Source organism: Alexandromys fortis, unplaced genomic scaffold, assembly GCF_014885135.2.
Source record: "Alexandromys fortis isolate MF-2015 unplaced genomic scaffold, M_Fortis_MF-2015_v1.1 scaffold_80, whole genome shotgun sequence".
Taxonomy (NCBI): domain Eukaryota; kingdom Metazoa; phylum Chordata; class Mammalia; order Rodentia; family Cricetidae; genus Alexandromys; species Alexandromys fortis.
The window spans coordinates 7,630,625-7,649,237 of NW_026068174.1; the positions used below are offsets into that span (position 1 = coordinate 7,630,625).

The following is an 18,613-nucleotide window of genomic DNA, read 5'->3' on the forward strand; positions in this document are numbered from 1 at the left end:
TAATCCCAGCACTCGGGAGGCAGAGGCAGGCGGATCTCTCTGAGTTCGAGACCAGCCTGGTCTACAGAGCTAGTTCCAGGACAGGCTCCAAAACCACAGAGAAACCCTGTCTCAAAAAAACAAAAACAAAAAAAAATCCCAATTAGGTTTACTTGTATATTTACCCGTGTTTATGTAGGTGTTTGAGGATGGAGTAGGTGCCAGAGGTCAGTCTTGGGGGTCATTTCTTAGAAGGTGACCACTTTAAAAGTTAAGAAAATATATATTATCAAGGGTCTGGAGAGATGGCTCAGGGATTAAGACCTTTTGCAGAGGACCCAGGGTTTGGTTCCCAGCACCTATGTGGTGGCTCACAACCCTGTATAACTCCACCCAGGGAACCTGGTGCCTTCTTCTGGCCTCTATAGGCACTGTATGCATGTAGTGTGACAAAATAGCCACACAAACATTTAAAAATGATTATTTGTATGCATGCATGGTGTGTGTGTGTGTGACGGCACACATGTGGCGATCAGGAGACAGTTCTGTGGAGTTGATTTCTCCTTCCACCTCCATGTGGCTTCTGAGGACTGAACTGGAGTTGTCAAGCTTGGAAGGCAAGTGTCTTTTCCTGCTGAGATATCTTGTTACTTCGTGCTACCCTGTTTTTGACTACAGTCTCTCACCAGCCTGGAACATACTAGTAGACGAGGCTAGTGACGGACCAGTAGCCCCTGGAATCCATTTGTCTCCGTCTCACCGCTGTTGGATTGCAAGCTTGTGTTGCCACAACTTGCTTCTCTTCATATGGTTTCTGGGGGGTTGACCTTATGTTCTTGTGCCTAGAGGACAAGCTAACTTTTACCAATTGGGCCTATTTATTTATTATTTGTTTTTTTGAGACAGGTTTTCTTTGTATAGCCCTGGTTGTACTGTAACTCACTCTGTAGACCAGGCTGGCCTTGAACTCACAGCAATCTGTCTACCTCTGCCGGGATTAAAGGTATGTGCCACCACTGCCCAGGGCCCATTTATTTTTTGAGTCAGGGTCTCACTATGTATTCCTGGCTGGCCTGGAACTTTCTGTGTAGACAAGGCTGGCTTCAAATTCAGAAAAAAAATTTTTTTTTTTGAGACAGGGTTTCTCTGTAGCTTTGGAGCCTGTCCTGGAACTAGCTTTTGTAGACCAGGCTGGCCTCGAACTCATAGAGATCCACCTGCCTCTGCCTCCCAAGTGCTGGGATTAAAGTGTGTGCACCACCACCGCCTGGCAAGATCCTGAATTCTTAAAGATGTGCACCACGGCACCAACAGGGCCCCTATCTTCGACATGACCTTGAATTCCTGAAACTCCACTTCCCAAGTGCCCGGACTGTAGGCGTGTGCCATGATGCCTTTTATGGTTTTAGTTATTTATTTACTAATTACTATTTTGTTTTTTTTTTTCAAGACAGTCTTTCTCTGTGTAGCCTTGGCTGTCCTGGAACTCACTCTGTAGACCAGGCTGACCTTGAACTCAAGAGATCCACCAGCCTCTGCCTCCTGAGTGCTGGGATTAAAGGTGTGTGCCACCACCACCTGGCTCGTGTGGTTTTATTTTTGAAAAAAGGATTTATATTTATTTTTAGTTACATGTATATGTATGCCTGTGTGTGGATATGTGCATATGAGTGTGTTTGCAGAAGTCAGAAGCATTGGACCTCCTTGGAACTGTGGTTACTGGTCGTTTTGAGTTCCTTGCCACTAGGAATTGGAATTAGAATAGCTCGCCATGAGGTTAGGAATTGAGTTTGGGTTCCCTGCAAGACCAGCATATGCTTAACTGCGGAGCCACCGCTCCAGTCCTCTTATTTATTTATAGGCAGGGCCTCACTATGCAGCCCTGGCTGGTCTAGAACTCATGTAGATTAGGCGACTCTGGAACTCAGAGATCTGCCTGTGCCTGCTTCCTGAATGTTGGGATTAAAACTCTGTGCCACCATGTCAAGTTTAAATGCATAGTTTCATTTTATTTCTCTTTTTATTACTTTGAAAGACTTATTTTTAATTTCATGTGTGTGTGAATGTGTGTATGTCTGTGTAATTGAGTTCGGGTGCCCATGTGACTGTGAGCCACTAGTGTGGGTGCTGGAACCTGAGCTGAGGTGCTCTGGAAGAGCATGTGCTCTTAACTGCTGAAACACCTCTTTAGCCTCTTTATTTTTATTAGTTTTGTTTTGTTTTTTGAGACAGGGTTTTTCCATGCAGTTCTGGCTGTCCTGGAATGTGCCAGGCTTGCCTAGAACTCAGAGATTCACCTGACTCTGCCTTTTGAATGCTGGACTAAAGTCGTCTACCACCATACCTGACTCAGCCCTTTTATTATTATTATTATTTTGATTTTCTGAGACAAGGTTTCTCTATGTAACAGTCCTGGCTGTCCTGGAACTTGCTCTGTAGACCAGGCTGACCTCAAACTCACAGAGATCTGCCTGGCTCTGCCTCTCTGAGTGCTGGGATTAATGGTGTGTACCACCACCACTCAGCATTATTTTGAGACAAGGACTTTTGCAGTCCAGACTGCCATTTAAATCTTGACATGTTGTCTCAGTCTCCTGAGTGTTGAGATTATAGGTGTGTTGCTCCCATGGTCAGCCATGCTAGATTTTAATGCAAGCACAGGTATTCTCAACCTAAGGTCATAAGAGACAATAAGAGATTTTTTTTTTTAATTTTATGTGTATGAGTGTTTTGCCTGCATTTATAGCTGTGTACCATGTGCATGCAGTTCCCACAGAGGCCAGAAGAGGGCAACAGATCCCTGAAGCTGGAATTACAGATGGCTGCTAGCTGCCACGTGCCTGGCAATCAAACTCAGGATTCCCAGAAGAGCAGTACACACCTTTAACCAATGAGCCATCTCTCCAGCCCCGAGAGACATACTTTATAACTTCAGGAAATAATTCTTTATTTTACAAAACATTTTAAAAAAAGCCTCTGTGTATATATAATAAGGCCTAACAAGTAAAACTCTAAACACATCCTTTGAGAGAAGTGTAATGCCGGGCGATGGTGGTGCATGCCTTTAATTCCAGCACTCGGGAGGCAGAGGCAGGCAGATCTCTGTGAGTTCGAGACCAGCCTGGTCTACAAAGCTAGTGCCAGGACAGGCTCCAAAGCCACAGAGAAACCCTGTCTCGAAAAACAAAAACAAACAAAAAAAAACACCCCCCCCAAAAAAAAACAAAGTGTATAGACTCTTAGGAACAAAACATACAGTATGTGCTTGGATTGGAATAACAATAGAGTGGTCTGTAGGACTAAATTCTTTCCTTGAACCCCCCCCCCAAAAAAAAACCCCAAACTCTTACAGGTCACCTCTTTCAGACTAAGTTGATAGACAGCAGAAGAATCAAATTCTGCCCACTTTTCATTCTACAAACGTTTGAATTCCAACTATCTTCCATCACCCAGCTTCCTGAAAAGTTGTTCTCAGGCTTCTTCAGGGCTATTTATTTATGGATTGTAATGCCATGACAACTAACAGCCACTTCTTGGGCATGGTCAGGCTGGGCAAGTCCTCAAAAGCAGTGTGAATGGACTTGGTCTTCTTTTTCTTCCTTTTTTTTTTGAGACAGACTCCTCTGCCCTATCTGTCCTGTAGCTAGCTCTGTAGACCAGGCTGGCTTCGAACTCACAGAGATCTATTTGCCTCTGCCTTCCAAGTGCAAGAATTAAAGGCGTACACCATTACCGGCCTGGCTTGGACTTGGTGTTCTTTCCCACTAACTCATCCGAACAGACTGGTCAGCAGTAATAACGTAATAAGGATCAGCCAGAAAATCAGACGCTGGGGGTCCGAACCACCACATATCCTTGAGGGAAGGGGCAGCTGTCCTTCCCTTCTGTCTCAGCTTGAAACCATAGGCAGCAATGTCTACAACCATAGCACTTGTGAGGGTGGGGGAGGGGCACATTTGGGGATGCAACCACAAGCCTCACACCCTACCAGTGAGCTATACCCCTAGCTTCTTGTTCAGTGGATTCTTGATTCTCTTCTTTGTACCCATTTTTTTTTTGTACCCATTATTTTTAAACCTAGCACATGGAAGGCTGAGGTAGGGGATGTTTGAGGCAAAACTGTCTTACCGAGTGAGATCCTGTCTTCAGATAAATAACCCGAGTAGTCTACTTCCAGGTTCGCTAATGAGTGACACAGAAAAGAGGCATAGTGTTATAAAGTCACTCCTTCAAGCCTGACTTTTATTAGTACCTGGACAGTGAGTCTACCATGAAGTTCAATGAAAGTCAGTGAATAAAATGAAAAAACTATGGGGCTGGAGAGATGGCTCAGAGGTTAAGAGCACTGGCTGTTCTTCCAGAGGGCCCAGGTAATTTCCCAGAATCCACATGGTGGCTCACACCTGTCTGTAACTCCAATTCCAGGGCTTCTGACAGCCTCACACAGACATACACGCAAGTAAAACACCAATGAGCATTAAAACAAATAAACAAACAAATAAATAAAAGAATTAGAAAACTGGTAGGAAGCAAATAGAGTTACCATCCCCAGGAAGAAACTGCCCAACAGTGAGACAGTCCCGTGTTTATTTCTTCATTCACAAATTACACACCAGCAGTTTCAACGAAACATTTAAGAAAGCGGGATATTGTGACTGTAATCGTGTGTCTCTTGACATAAAGGAGCCACACGGATTTCTTGCTATATATTGTTCTTCAATTATAATACAAGACTAAGAGTTGAAGTTCCCACTGGAGTAGTACACAGCACTTCATTGCTACCAGAAACCACAGGAATGTTTCAGAGAAAGACTCTCATCCTTTGGTGAGATGAAATCAAGCCAAAACCCTAGGCTAGTATCAGCTGCTTGCAGATCAGCTGTGGCCTTTTAAAGCCCTTAGCTTCCACAGGCACTGGTAAGTCTTTTCTGGGGATGGGGGATTTCTATCTGAGGGCAGTTAGTTCCTGCAAGCAGCAGCCATCAAGACACAGCGCAGGACAGCTGGGTAGGGCCTGTCCTTTCTGATGTCAGCTCTAAACCGACACAGCCTCTTTAACTCATCTGCCGGAGCTCCCTTCCTGCGGACTAGAACGTACACTCTACACCGAGGGCCCCACGGGGATCGACAAGTCCAGTAAACAGGATTTCATCTCCCGGAGCTCCTGGACCTCAGGGCTCTCAGGGCCACAGTGCACCAACAGGATCTTTTCCGCTTTCCATATGGTGCTCAGAGCTTCAGGCACTGCCAACCTGAACCAAGGGAGGAAAGCTGGTTAGGTCACTGTCTCCTTTCTGGAAAGAGGACAAAGATAAAGTTCATTCCCTCCTCCAGGGTCTTATGGAGGCAACAAAGGTCAAAGTTCACCATGCCCTCCAGGATCTTACCATCTAAAAGGATATAAAAGAAACTTTCACAAGCACATTGAAAAGCAGAGTTTAAGAAAAGTGTGTGTGTGTGTGTTTGTGTGTGTGTGAGAGAGAGAGAGACAGGCTCCAGGATCCTGAGAAAAATGGGCACATTTAAAAACCTTAATCAACATTTATGGAAGCTTTATACAGAGGTGAGAGAGATGTGTTCATTTTAGGGTGCCCATGTCTCACCTGATGACTTCATGTTGTTCCTTCTGAGCACACATGCTGTTTCCATGTCGGTATCAGGTCTGAGCTTCAGACCCATTCCTTTAGCAATGAATTTAATCAAGGCTGGAGGTAGGCTGGCCACACAGAAACACAACTGGGGACATACTTCACTTCAGGGGATCTCAGGGGCAAAATTGGGTGAAGGACCAGCTCATCAGCTCTGCTCTTGTCTTTTGTGTGTGTGTTTTTGTGTGTGTGTGAGCACTCGTGCGTGTGGGTGCGAGAATGGCACCCAGGGCCTGTGTATGCTAGGCAAGTGTGCTACCAACATTCCCTTGGCTTCCTTTTTTAACTTTAAAGCAGGGCTTCTCAACCCTGAGGTAACTGTTTGGGGGCTGCACCGAGGAGGCTGCTCGTGCAGGGTCAGCCTCTACCCACCGGACACTGGCAGTGCCCTCCTTCAGTTCTCAAGGATCACAGCTGTCTCCAGACACTGGCCAGGGCATCCGCAGGCAGAGTTCCTTCTGCTTCAAAACAACTGCTTTAAAAGGAAGAGGATGCAAAGCAGGGGAAAGGCAGAGCCCTGGAGCTGAGAGTGCTGGGAAGGAGCAGCCAAGGGAGGTGTGAGTGGGCCCAGAGGAATGCTGGAGGGCGGGTGGGGCTGCCTGGAAGCCCTCCCTGGGAAACTCAGTTCAGACCTGAGAGCTTTCTCCACAGCTCTCAGGAGGAAATTCAAAGCTTAAAGTCTGTCAGTGAAGCAGAGGGCAAAGATTTGTCCTAAAGAGGAAATAGAAGGGTTTCAACATGCTTAAAAGCACCGCAGAAGTCATCCACAGAAGTGCCTAGTAAAACACAGAACAGTATGTGCCCTGGCTAAGGGCTAGGAAGAGGAAAGACCTACCCGTTGAACAGGACTTGGGCCAGCTTGAAGAGTTCGTGGCCGATTTCAACACTGGATGGCCCATGGCGAGCTTCAACCACACGAACACTCTTCTGTATGTGGGCAGCAGACTTCCGCCAGTCTCCTGGGAGAACAGTCTCATTCCAGAAAGAACCGCCATCCACCCAAGGCTCTCAGGGTGAGGGAAGCAGAAAGGAAGGGAGAGCCAAACAGACAAGGCAAGGGCCACAGCTGAACACCAGGCAGGGAAGGAAGACCACAGCATACCTAAGGCAGCATGTGCCTGCGCCAGCCCATCTTCAATTTCCCCCACCACGGTGTGCTCTGCGGACAAGAAGCTCTCGGCAGCCTCCCGGCACCCCAACAACTGCTGGACAGCTTGCTCTACTGAGTCAAAGGAAAGGCACCTCACAACAGACAGACCCAGACACGAGAGCCCGGGTTGCAATTCTCTATTGGCTGGGCCAGTATGGAAATGCCCCCTGTTTCCCTCAGTCAAAAATCCAGCATTCCTGGAGAGCTGTTGTCTCTTATGTTTTCTTTTTCAGTAGAAAAAGGTGCTAGATGAGCCCCTCCCCCCCATTTACCCTGGGCTCCTAACACCCGGTTTCCAGTACAGCCAACTCCACAGCCCACCTGTAGTGCTTACTTCCCTTGACTCTAGGCTAAAGGTCAGCTTCACAATGTAGGTTCAAACAGGTGAAACAGAGTCCTACCACGTCAGAGTCTAATAGCAAGTTTCACAAATCCCTTTCTTTCTTTGCTCCCTCTCTCAGTGCTGAGGCTAGCGATGTAAGCTCTGTCCCTGAGCCATGGCACCAGCCCAGAGCAGGATCCACTGCTTCTGAGGGCAGAACAAACTTCCCAAGCGGTCAGTCATCAGGCTCAGAGTTAGGATAAATGACAGGGGACTTCTGGAGACACACAAAGCTCATGGAAGTTGGAAAGTCTTGCTGGTGCTCGAGCTACTAGAACTATCAGACACAGAAGACACAGTTTAAACCACCCAGTACCTTTCAAGGACACCAGACAGCTGTAGGGTTTGGTCTCACTGGCCTATATAGCCACCTTGTGGCTGGTGCCGGGATAATGAAATTCTAGTCCTCAATCATTTACTGAGGACTACTGAGAGCAAGGTGATAGCAGAATAAACCAAAGGGGCGGGGCTGGAGAGCCAGCAGGAGCCAGTCTCACCTAGTTTCCCATTTCTGAGAAGCTTCTGGGCCTCGCACACCTGCTGCTGAAGGTCCTGGAGGCGGGAGGCCAGGTGGGCCCTGCTGACGGATTCTCTGCAAGATTCGTTGCTGCAGCTCAGCACATCGTTTCCCTGTGGAAGCCCAGTTCTATCGTTATTCCTAAGTCAGGACAGTTATCAGCACTGCAAGTCGCATGGACTTGAGCGACAGGGTCTCTGACCTGATGGGGAAAAGACACTCCTGCAATAACACATTGCCAACAAGGCCTGAGTGAATTTGGTCCAGCAGCAATTCTAGTGAAAGCAGGAGCTGATCCCACTCCGAGGTTTAATTTTTGGACAGAAACGATCCACCTCGGCAGCCTCTCTTCTCTTTTTGGGAAAAGGCCTTTAGATGATGGACATATGTATATTGGGTGTTTAAAAAAGCCATAAGAAAACCAATATAGAAGGCTGGACATGGTGACACATTGCTGTAATAGTGTCACTTGGGACTAGAGATAGAAGATGACAAGTTTGAGGCCAGCCAGGACTATGTCATGAGTTCTAGACCACCATTGCAAGGGGAAGGAGGAGAGGAAGAAACAACAGAAAGAAGAGAGATATGGCTCAAAGGATAGAAACATTTATTGGAAGGGCTGGAGAGATGGCTCAGCAGCTAAGGGCACTGGCTGTTCTTCCAGAGGAGCTGGGTTAAATTCTCAACACCCACACGGCAGCTAACAAATGTCTGTAACTCTATTTCCAGGGAATCTGACACCTTCACAGAGACATACATGCAGGTAAAACACCAATGCACATAAAATAAAAATAAATAAATAATGTTTAGAAAGAATCTATTGGGTTCAAGTCCTCAACCAATCATTTACTGAGGAAGAAAGTCAGGTACAGTTCTGCAGGCCTGTAAAAATCTCAGTACTTGGGAAGTTGGAGCAGGTGGATCTCAAGTTTGAGGTCTTCCTGGGCTTTGAAGTGAATTCTAGACTAGTTGGGTGTGGTGGTTTGAAAGAAAATGGCCCCCAAAGGAAGTGGTTAGGAGCTCTGACTTTGTTGGAGGAAGTGTGTCACCGGGGGCAGGCTTTGAAGTCTCTTTTCTTAAACTTTACTTAGTGTGACAGTCAACTTCCTGTTGCCTCTGAGCTCAAGTTGTAGGGCTCTAAGCTCTAGCACAGCTGCCTGCAGGCCACCACGCTCCCCACCACGATGACCTCTGAAAACTAAGCAAGTCATCCCATTTAAATGTTTTCTAAGAGCTGCCAAGGTCATGGTGTCTCTCTACATCAATAGTAACCCCAAGACATTGGGGATACACAATGAAACCCAGTCTCAAAAGAGCAAGAGTGAGGGAGAGCGCTAATCCAAAGGGTGCTAGGGCCCAGCATGGTGGTGCACAGCTTTAATCCCAGTACTTGGGAGGCAGATGGATCTCTATGAATTCTAGGCCAGCCAAGGCTACACCATGAGATTCTGCCTAAAAAACAAACAAAAGAAAAAGTGTGGGCTGGAGAGATGACTCAGAGGTTGAGAGCACTGGCTGCTCTTCCAGAGGTCCTAAGTTCAATTCCCAACAACCACATGGTGGCTCACAGCTGTCTATGATGAGATCTGGTGCTCCCTTCTGGTGTGTATAGCCCTAGTACCCTTTGTATGCAGGCTGAATGCTGTATACACAATAAATAAATCTTTTTTAAAAAGTGCTAGGTAAGGCTTCATATTTAACCCTTGGGTTTACAATTGTAGCTTCTCAATACAACTAATTCCACTTACAGTATTCCTAACAAGAAGGCCATCCTCTGAAAGTAGAGAAAATTTTTATCTGGGCATAAATGTTGAACACTCCAATGTCTATGCCATTATCTGGCACTAGCCACCCATTTTCTCTAACCATCTGCCCTATTCTCCCAAGGTCAATGCCGTTGGCTGAGGGGTTCAGATGTGGTTCCTTCCTCTGGGTCGAACGGCTGAAGGAAAACTATCTGGGTCTGATTTTTCCCACAGTTTCTGCATTGATAACACACAATAAGACTTCTGCTCAGACTGACTTTGGACTGGGACATGTTTTCATCCTATTGGGCTGGGTGGACAAGGAGGCTGAGGTGATGGCAACCATCTTGTCACCATGGGAGAGGAGTATGTCTAATGAGGCCAGCAGAGGGAACAGGGTTAGGAAGACAGAAAATCTGGGTGTTGGCAATGTTACCTGAGCCCGTAGATTAAGCTGTACCGGAAACAGTGCTCTGGAATGTTATTTTATTAGATGGGGTCTCACTTGAGATTGGCCTCAGCTTGAGATTCTTCTGCCTCAGTCTTCTGGGTGCTGGGGTTACAGGCATGAGCCAAGTACCAGGTCTGACACAGAACTTTAATGATTTATTTGAGCAAGTAAATTTCTAGTTTTTTTTTTCCCCCAGGGTCAAAGTTAAGCCTTTGTGTCATTTGTAAGGAAAGTGTTACTAAGTCCAGCCTGACCCTCTGTGTTCGCCGGGTCGGGCAGCATGTTTGGACTTCCTAAAATGAAGTGATACCAGTGCTCTCTAGAAACCCCCGGTGGTTTGCCCTCGTGACTCCTTTGGGCTGGAGCGCTGATCTCTGGGAACAGCAGAGGTTTACCTGCATGAGTGCGCTGCATGCGTTGCAGCAGAAGGCTTCCCATCTGGGCTCTACAGCTGCTCTGAGTGTCTCAGTGTGACAGGCTGGACAGCTACAGTCAAAGAAGTACTGTGACCTCAGCTTCTGCTGCCTCTCAGCAACACCCATGCGGCTCTGATGTGGCCCTGGAGAGAAATCACCCACAGTTACCACTCACACCCAGAGAGTCAAAGTCTACTCAACAGAGGGCTGGGATATTCCTCATATGACGGGAGTGAGGAAGCTGGGCTGGGGCTCTGGCTCAGACCACCACATTGGGGAGTGGAGGCACCAGCCCTAAGCCTGCTAACTCCTGTCCACCTATCCTTTTCAGGTGGGGCAGGGCAGGGCGGTGGAAAGGAAGGCTGGCTCACCATAGCAGTGCACAATCTCTTGTCCTTTTCTGATGTGCTGTGCTGCCCGGATGGTGGCGACAGTGCCAGTGAAGGACACACTCGTGTTGGGGCTGCAGGAGTGGTTCAGGAGGCTGACGACAGGGAAGATGCCTGTGGCAAGGCGGACCTGCCTGCTGTTGGTCACGATGCTTTCTTCAGACCCTGACAACGCACAAGAAGAAGGAAATATGCATCAGGACGTTTGTCCAGTCCTTACATCTATTCTCAGAAGATGAACTGAGCAGCTGGGCGTGAAGCCCATCTGAGTCATGGCTCTGCAGCCGGATCCAATATAAATCAGATGGAACATGACTCATAGCAAACTCTGGTCCCCAGGAAGCAAAATGAATGAGTACACGAAAAGTCCACTGGAGCCTAATCGTTATGCCTGTATGCCACTCAAAAAACCCAATATTGGAATTTATTAAAAAGAATCAAAAAGGGATTATCAGTATGGCACTTTCTAGAGTTTCATAATGTTCAAAGGGTGCAGAATCATAGTATCCCTGAGATTATCTCCCCATGATTTCTAAAGTCCGGTTGCTCTTGTTTAACTGGCTCTGGCTGGTTATTGGAATAACTGTCCTAGTTAGTGTAGCATACTTTATATACTCGCTCCGCCTTCTCCACCCTGCCCTTTGTCTAATCTTTTTGGCGACTGCTCTGCAGTCTCACGTAAGCAAACCGTCTGTACTTGTTTTACTGAAGGCAGACCTACGTCCCAGACAAGCTCTTTGTGGTACACTCAACCAGTTCACAGTACTGCAAAGATGAAAGGAAGAGAAAGGGCCTCTAGGCAGTGATGCTGGTCTGCGTGAGTTTTTCATACTCATGTGCACAGCTATGCTCACATTGGGTTTCTGTTGCTATGACAAAATCACTTAAAAAAGCAAAGGAAAGGTAAACTGACCAATGCACGCTTGTAATCCTAGCATTTGAGCAGCTAGGACGGGAGGATCAGCCTGGGCCATATAACTGATCCCGGCTCAAAGAAAACAAAATCAAAACCAAAACCCAACCAAAACAAGTAACAAAAGAGGCGCCGGGGAGGTTTCCTTCCACTATTCCCTACCGCCCACAAGTTAACGGTGGTCAAGGCTTTAGCAAAAGGGCCCGTGGGCGACATGCAAGATCAAAACTCTGACAGCCTACATGCTCTTCAAACAAAATGCCAGTTGACTTAATGATGCAGTTTCTCACGCCAGAGAAGTTCAGAAGCAGAGAACTAAGATGTGGGAATATATGGCAGGGTTTTCTGAGAATGGCAAGAAAGACAAGGATGGAGTAGAGGAGGCAGGAAACTCCTGAGTAACACAACAATCCTAGGGCAAACAAACCCCATTCCCACTCAAGTCTCATCACACATGGAGCATTTCACTTAACCAGAGGCTTCTAGAGGGACTGCACACCTACCACGGTTTCCGTAATAGCCAAACATATGCCAGGAATAGGTATGATACGTGTAATGTTGGCTACCTAAAAGGCTTAAATTAAGATCACAGCAGTTTAAGCAGGAGGAAAATCATATTTTCAACAAACTGGTTGAAATGTGAAGAACACTGCTACTTAAAGGGAAGCAGTTTCCTAAAAATCTGGGAAACCGTCAGATTACTGGTGTCGCTGCACACGTGCCAGGAATCTCAACTAGTCGTTTATCAGAGAAGTAACTAGTCTGGATACAAATGTAATGAGCAAAGAAAACACCACGAACCATCATCATGTGAGCATGTTTTACAAGGGGAAAATTAAATAGAAGAATTATGTTGTTTCTCTGCAGACAATTCTATTATCTGTTGCTATGGGGGACAAGCATAGGACATGTAAATACAATTCACAGGGAATCCAAATGACTCAATTTTAGTCAACAGTTCTACAAACTGCATTTAAAATCTTTCATCAGAGCTTTTCCTAAGTGTTTAGCTGATTTGCGCCCCTATCCTGGCTCCCGAAGCCTACCTTCTGGAATATGTGCTAATGAGCAGTGAAAATGCTAGAAGGTAGGCAGCAGGAAGGAGCAGAACAGGGCACGAACAATTTGTCGTCTGAATAATCAGCGTCTGCATAATTAAAAGTTGACTTGCATTCTCAACTACAGATAACTGGCAGTCTGCATTAGAACAGTTGCTAAAATTTCCTCCGAAAAAAGTGATTGCAACACAGTGAGTAATGTCAGCATCGTTGAGTTATTTATAGGGTGTCCTCCCGCAGAAGCAGGCTCAGGAACTGAGTGGGGTACCGGTGTCAGAGTTGAATGTCTCTCTAATTATTTCTAAAAAATTGAGTATTGATTTTGAAAAATTACTCAATCTTTTGCATTAGTCATCTATTAGTGGAGATAATAGGAAGAGAGAGTATCTACGCACGTTGTCAACCAAATTTAATGGGTGACATTTTGGATATAAAAATAAGTGTGAGTGATTCTTTAGCACAAGTGTACCTTGGATTTCAAAGTGTCTCTGGTACGTTTCAAATAGGATTTAAGTAAAAGAAAAACAACAGCAAGACTCATTCGTACTTCTAGGACACAGCTACCCTGACAAATAGTCTGCAAATGAGAAGCGTGTGGAGGTGATCAGGTCAAACCGAAGTAAACCAAAGGGCAGTTAGCTGATTCAAGACCACACAAATCCTCATCAAGGCTTGTGAAGACGCGGTTCCAGATGCAACACAGATGTGCCCTTCTCATGGGGATAGAAACACCCCCATACCAAGAATATCATCAGTGGCCAGACCTGTCCTTTGAGATGGGAGAGAGGTTTTTGAGGAACTTTGATTAAAAAGAATTTATGCGAAGATAATAACATACATTTTTATAGGTTTTTATCAAAGTCTATCCTAGGTAACACTTTAATCCTTCTTCTGTGCCACTAATGAAACAGCTGCTAATGAAATTCAATGAGAACACTAAACTGGGAGGTGTTGGAACCCCAAAGAAACAATAAGAAGGGATATAACGAGATTAGAACTATGAGCAGACTGAAACAGAATGAGACAGTAAGAAAATGAAAGCGAGCACTGCTGGTGGCTGGTAACTGGTACGACTCACCTGGAAGCAAATTTGCAGTGTGTATCGAGTGCCTTAAAAATGCTCCTATGGAAATATTCTTAGCACTTACATCGTTTCTATTATAAGAAAACTAATTAAAACTACAAAAAGAATACATGGTAGTTAGGTAAAAATTAGAAACTGAAAATACAGAGACAAGGACTGCCATCCAAAACCCAATTAGGCAAGTACAATGTTTTGATGTATTGTCTTTGCAGTGAGTGGCCCTTCTAGTTCTATGTATGGAATTATTACTATTATTATAATTTGGACAGAATCTTGCTAGATAGCCCAAGCTGGCCTTGAGCTCACCATTCCCCTGCTTAGGCTCATAAGTGCTGAGATTGTAGGCATGGGGCATCATACCTGCTGTATGGAATTTTTAACATAATTTGTGATGATGGCATATGATGATTTGTAAGTTATTTCTTCTCACATAATATACCATGGCTATTAAAAATGCCCTGCTCTAAAATGCATTAAAAATGTAATTAAAAAGCAAACCTGTAAATGGAGACTGCTTGTTCATTTCCCGGCCATCCAGACCTGAATAATCACTCAGAAACTATATTAATTACAACATCGTTTGGCCAATAGCTTAGGCATATTCCTAGCTAGCTCTTACATCTTAAATTAACCCATTTCTATTAATTTATGTATCACCATGAGGCTGTTACCTACTGGTAAGGTTCTGGTGTCTCTTTCCTTCAGAAGCCACATGGCGTCTCCCTGACTCCACTTTCTTTCTCTCTGTATCTCTGTTCGGATTTCTTGCTGGTTTTACTCTGCTAAGCCATTGGCTAAAATACCTTTATTCATGAACCAATGAAAGCAACACATATACAGAAGTACATCCCATATCACAAACCAACTCTCTTAGGGCTTCTATTGCTGAGATAAAATACCATGACCAAAAATTACCTGGGGAGGGAAGGGTTTATTTCTTCCTCCAACTCTCAGGTGACATGCCTTCACTAGGGGAAGTCAGAGCAGGAACTCAAGGCAGGAACCTGGAGTCAGGAACTGAAGTGGGAGCCATAAAGGAATGCTGCTTCCTGGTTTGCTCAGCCTGGTTTTATATATACTGCAGATCACCTGCCCGAGAGTGGACCACCCACAGTGGTCTGTGCCCTCCTACATCAATCACTAATCAGACTTGCCTATAGGCCAATCTTCTGGAGGCATTTTCTCAATTAAGATTCCTTCTTCCAAGATATATCTTGGTTTGCACAGAGTTAACAAAAACTAATCAGGACATCAACAAAATGACTGCCAATCTTACAGGCAAGGTGGCATCTCAGTTTTACTTGTATAGACTGGAGGTGTTTTTATCATGACAATGTGCTTTCTTGTGTGCATTTATAAAGGTTTCATCAAGAGGCTGTGGGTGTAGCTCAGTTGCTAGGCAAGCACAAGGCCCTGTGTTTGATCTCTGACAGTGTATACACTCAGAACAAAACAAAAATATACAGAATGCATGATAGACACAGGTTAAATTCTGCTAGGCACGGTAGTGCATCCCAGCACTTGGGAAGTGCAGGCTCAAGGTCTCCCTCAGCTATGCAAATGAGTTTCAGGCCAGCCTGGGCTATGAGGGACTCTGCCTCAAAAATTTATTTCCAGTTAAATACTATTATTTTATGTCTAGAGATGTTTTGCTTGCATGTATGCATGCAATGCCCTTAAGGCCAGAAGGTATCAGATCCCCTGGAAATGGAGTTATAGACGGTTGTGAGCTGCCATGTGGTTGCTGGGAATTGAATCCAGGTCCTTTGAAAGAGCAACCAGTGTTCCTAACCACTGAGCCATCTCTACAGCTCCCTTAAGTTAAATATTAAAAAAAAAAAAGCAGCTTCTAGGGCCTGAGGAGATGGCTTAGTTGGGGAACTATTTGCTACATAAGCATGAGGGCCTGAGCCCTCAAGTAACAAATTGGGCATACATTTAATTATTTTTTTTCTTATTGCACTTACCTGTTTCATTATCTATGTGTGTAAGTGTGATGGCCCAGGTGTGGAGGTCAAAGAACAGCTTTGGGGAGTCGGTTCTTCCTTCTATCATGGGGAACCTTGGGATCAAGCTCAGGTCGTCAGGCTCGTCAGGAGCTTGCTCCTTTACCAGATGAGCCATCTCACTGGCCATTAACAGATATGCATTTTTATTTCACAGAGTATGATCATACTCTGAATACTACACTTCTTTTTCCACTTAGAAGTAAATGTTGTACATCTTTCCTTGTTTTTTCTTTTCTTTTTTAATATTTAAATTGGCTTTGTTTTGTTTTTGGCAGACATCATGCTCACTGTATTCCTCTTCCAGGGTCTGCATCAATCATGCAATAGTCAGCTTGGTTCCTGGGGGCTGTGATAAGCGGGGCCCTAGTGAGCCTGCTTTCTGATTTCTAACTGTGGGGGTGGCCCTCCAATGTGCTGTCACTGAAGAGAGCAAAGCCTATGGTATTTTCTTAGCAATTCATCACAGACTCTGCTAACCATGTTTACTGGTTTCTACAAAGAGCATGTAACAAAAGTCATAAATAAAGGGAAGATATAATGGGGGAAGGAGATCCACACGTCGGCTCTCTCTGGGTACCCACTACCCAGAGACGCCACGTGTTCAGTTATCCAGAAGCTCTTCATTTTTGTTAAATTATTTTTCTTTGAGACAGGGTCTTACTGGATAGCCTTGGATATTTTGTAATTCACTAAGTAGACCAGGCTGGTCTCAAACTCACAGAGATCCACTTGTCTCTGCCTCAAAGGCTGGGTTTAAAGGCGAGCACTACCACGCCTTGTTTATTTTGGGGGACAAGGTCTTGTTGTATATCCTACACTGGCCTTGAGTTTGTAATCCTTCGGCTTCACTCTCCCAAATACTGGGGTCATCAGTGTGCTGCCAGCATGTCCACCACTGAAGATGTATTATACTTTCTGGTGTGTGGATTGATTTGTGTGGACATGGAGTACATGTGAACAGGCGTGTGTGTGGAGTCTGAAGGCTGATGTTGGGTGCCTTCACTGAATGCTCTCAAATTTCTCATTTTTTATTATTATCATATATGAGAGTTCGAGTGTACATTTGCCATGGCACACACATGGCAATCAGTCCTGTCCGTCACCTCACATGAGCACCAGGGATAAGACCAAGTGGTCAGGCAAGTACTTTTACCCCCCGGGCCACCTTGCCAGTCCCGGCTTATTTTTTCAGACAGATTTTTGTCTGAATGTAGGGTTCACTGACAAGGGGTAGGCTCACTAGTCAGTGAGCTCCAGACATCTGCCTGCTTTTCCACCCCTGGAAGTACAGACACATATCACCAATGCCTGGCTTTACATGGGTGCTGGGGATCTGAACGCAGGTCCTCAGGCTTATGCAGGAAGCATCTTACCAACCGAACCATCTGTCCAGTTCCTAGAGACTCCTCATTTAAAAAATATAATTAAACAATTTTTTTGGAGACAAGGTCTCCTATATCTAAGGCTGACTTCAAACTCATTTATATAGCCCAAGAAGATGGACTTTCTCCTGTCTCTACCTCACAAGTGCTGGTATGCACCACCAAGCCCAGCATATTTAACTTTTGACTCCCACAAGCTCCATATATATTTGTTTTGCTTTGCTTGAGACAGGTCTCACACCGTAGTCCTCATTGGTCCGGTACTTGCTGGCTATTGTTTCTTTTCGAAAGGTCCTGCCATATAGCCCCGACTGACCTGGGATTTGCTGCCGACAGACTAAGCTGGCCTCAAACCTGTGGTTATTCTGCTTCCTGCCTCTTGAGTGCTAGGATCAAAGGTGTGAGCCATCACACTCAAGCATTCTAACTCCAGTCTGCTTTTGCCCCTTGCTTGAATCTGTGCTCCTCTTCCAGCCTTCCCAGTACTGACTATAGAGAAGCACAACTGTTCTGGATTGGTTTTAATTTATTTTTAAAAGAACCATTCCCTTAAAAAATTATTATTATTATTAGTGTGTGTTGGTACACATATGGAGTTGTGGTTTTCTCCTCCGTTCCACCATGTGGATTCTAGGACTCAAACTCAGTCATCAGGCTTGTGTGGCAAGCGCTTCTACTGGTTGAGCCATCTCGATGGCTCCTCCATTTTGTTCTTTTTTTATTGATTTTTATTGAGCTCTACATTTTTCCCTGCTCCCCTCCCTGCCTCTCCCCTCCCCCTTCAGGTCTACCCCAAGGTCCCCATGCTCCCAATTTACTCAGGAGATCTTGTCTTTTTCTACTTTCCATGTAGATTAGATCTATGTATGTCTCTCTTAGTGTCTTCATTGTTGTCTAAGTTCTCTGGGACTGTGGTTTGTAGGCTGGCTTTCTTTGCTTTATGTTTAAAAACTACCTATGAGTGAGTACATGTGATAATTGTCTTTCTGTGTCTGGGTTACCTCACTCAAAATAATGTTTTCTAGCTCCATCCATTTTCCTGCAAAATTCAAGATGTTATTTTTTTCTGCTGGGTGGTACTCTATTGTGTAAATATACCTCATTTTCCTTATCCATTCTTCAGTTGAGGGGCATTTAGGTTGTTTCCAGGTTCTGGCTATGACAAACAATGCTGCTATGAACATAGCTGTCCTTGTGGCACAATTGAGCATCCTTTGGATATATACCCAAAAGTGGTATTACTGGGTCTTGAGGTAGGTTGTTTCCTAATTTTCTGAGAAATCACCACATTGACATCCAAGGGGCTGTACTAGCTTGCATTTCCACCAGCAATTCAAGAGTGTTCCCTCTACCCCACAACCTCTCCAGCATAAGTTGTCATCAGTGTTTTTGATCTTTCCATTATGTTCTTGATTACTTACTGTGCCTTCTTCTTCTTCTTCTTCTTCTTCTTCTTCTTCTTCTTCTTCTTCTTCTTCTTCTTCTTCTTC

At 45.1% G+C, this 18,613-nt stretch overlaps 1 protein-coding gene across 8 annotated transcripts in view; it reads right to left on the bottom strand.

Annotated features, from left to right (window-relative positions):
* Positions 1-4,224: 4,224 nt before the first annotated feature.
* Smyd4 (SET and MYND domain containing 4) overlaps positions 4,225-18,613 on the bottom strand; it is a 61,722-nt gene continuing 47,333 nt past the window's right edge. Inside the window, exons 6-12 of one of the 8 annotated variants that reach the window (XR_007589581.1) lie at positions 10,660-10,842; positions 10,268-10,431; positions 7,657-7,789; positions 6,730-6,849; positions 6,463-6,586; positions 5,583-5,660; positions 5,096-5,231 (exon numbers count right to left, since the gene is read on the bottom strand). Coding sequence is in view for 5 of the 8 variants with exons in the window: in XM_050128811.1 (XP_049984768.1) it covers positions 5,081-5,231; positions 6,463-6,586; positions 6,730-6,849; positions 7,657-7,789; positions 10,268-10,431; positions 10,660-10,842 (875 nt within the window). In the remaining 3 variants the exon portion in view is untranslated. Of the gene's footprint in view, positions 5,232-5,582; positions 5,661-6,450; positions 6,587-6,729; positions 6,850-7,656; positions 7,790-10,267; positions 10,432-10,659; positions 10,843-18,613 lie in introns of those variants that run through there. The other 7 variants (XM_050128811.1, XM_050128813.1, XM_050128808.1 and 4 more) reach the window with 7 other exon arrangements.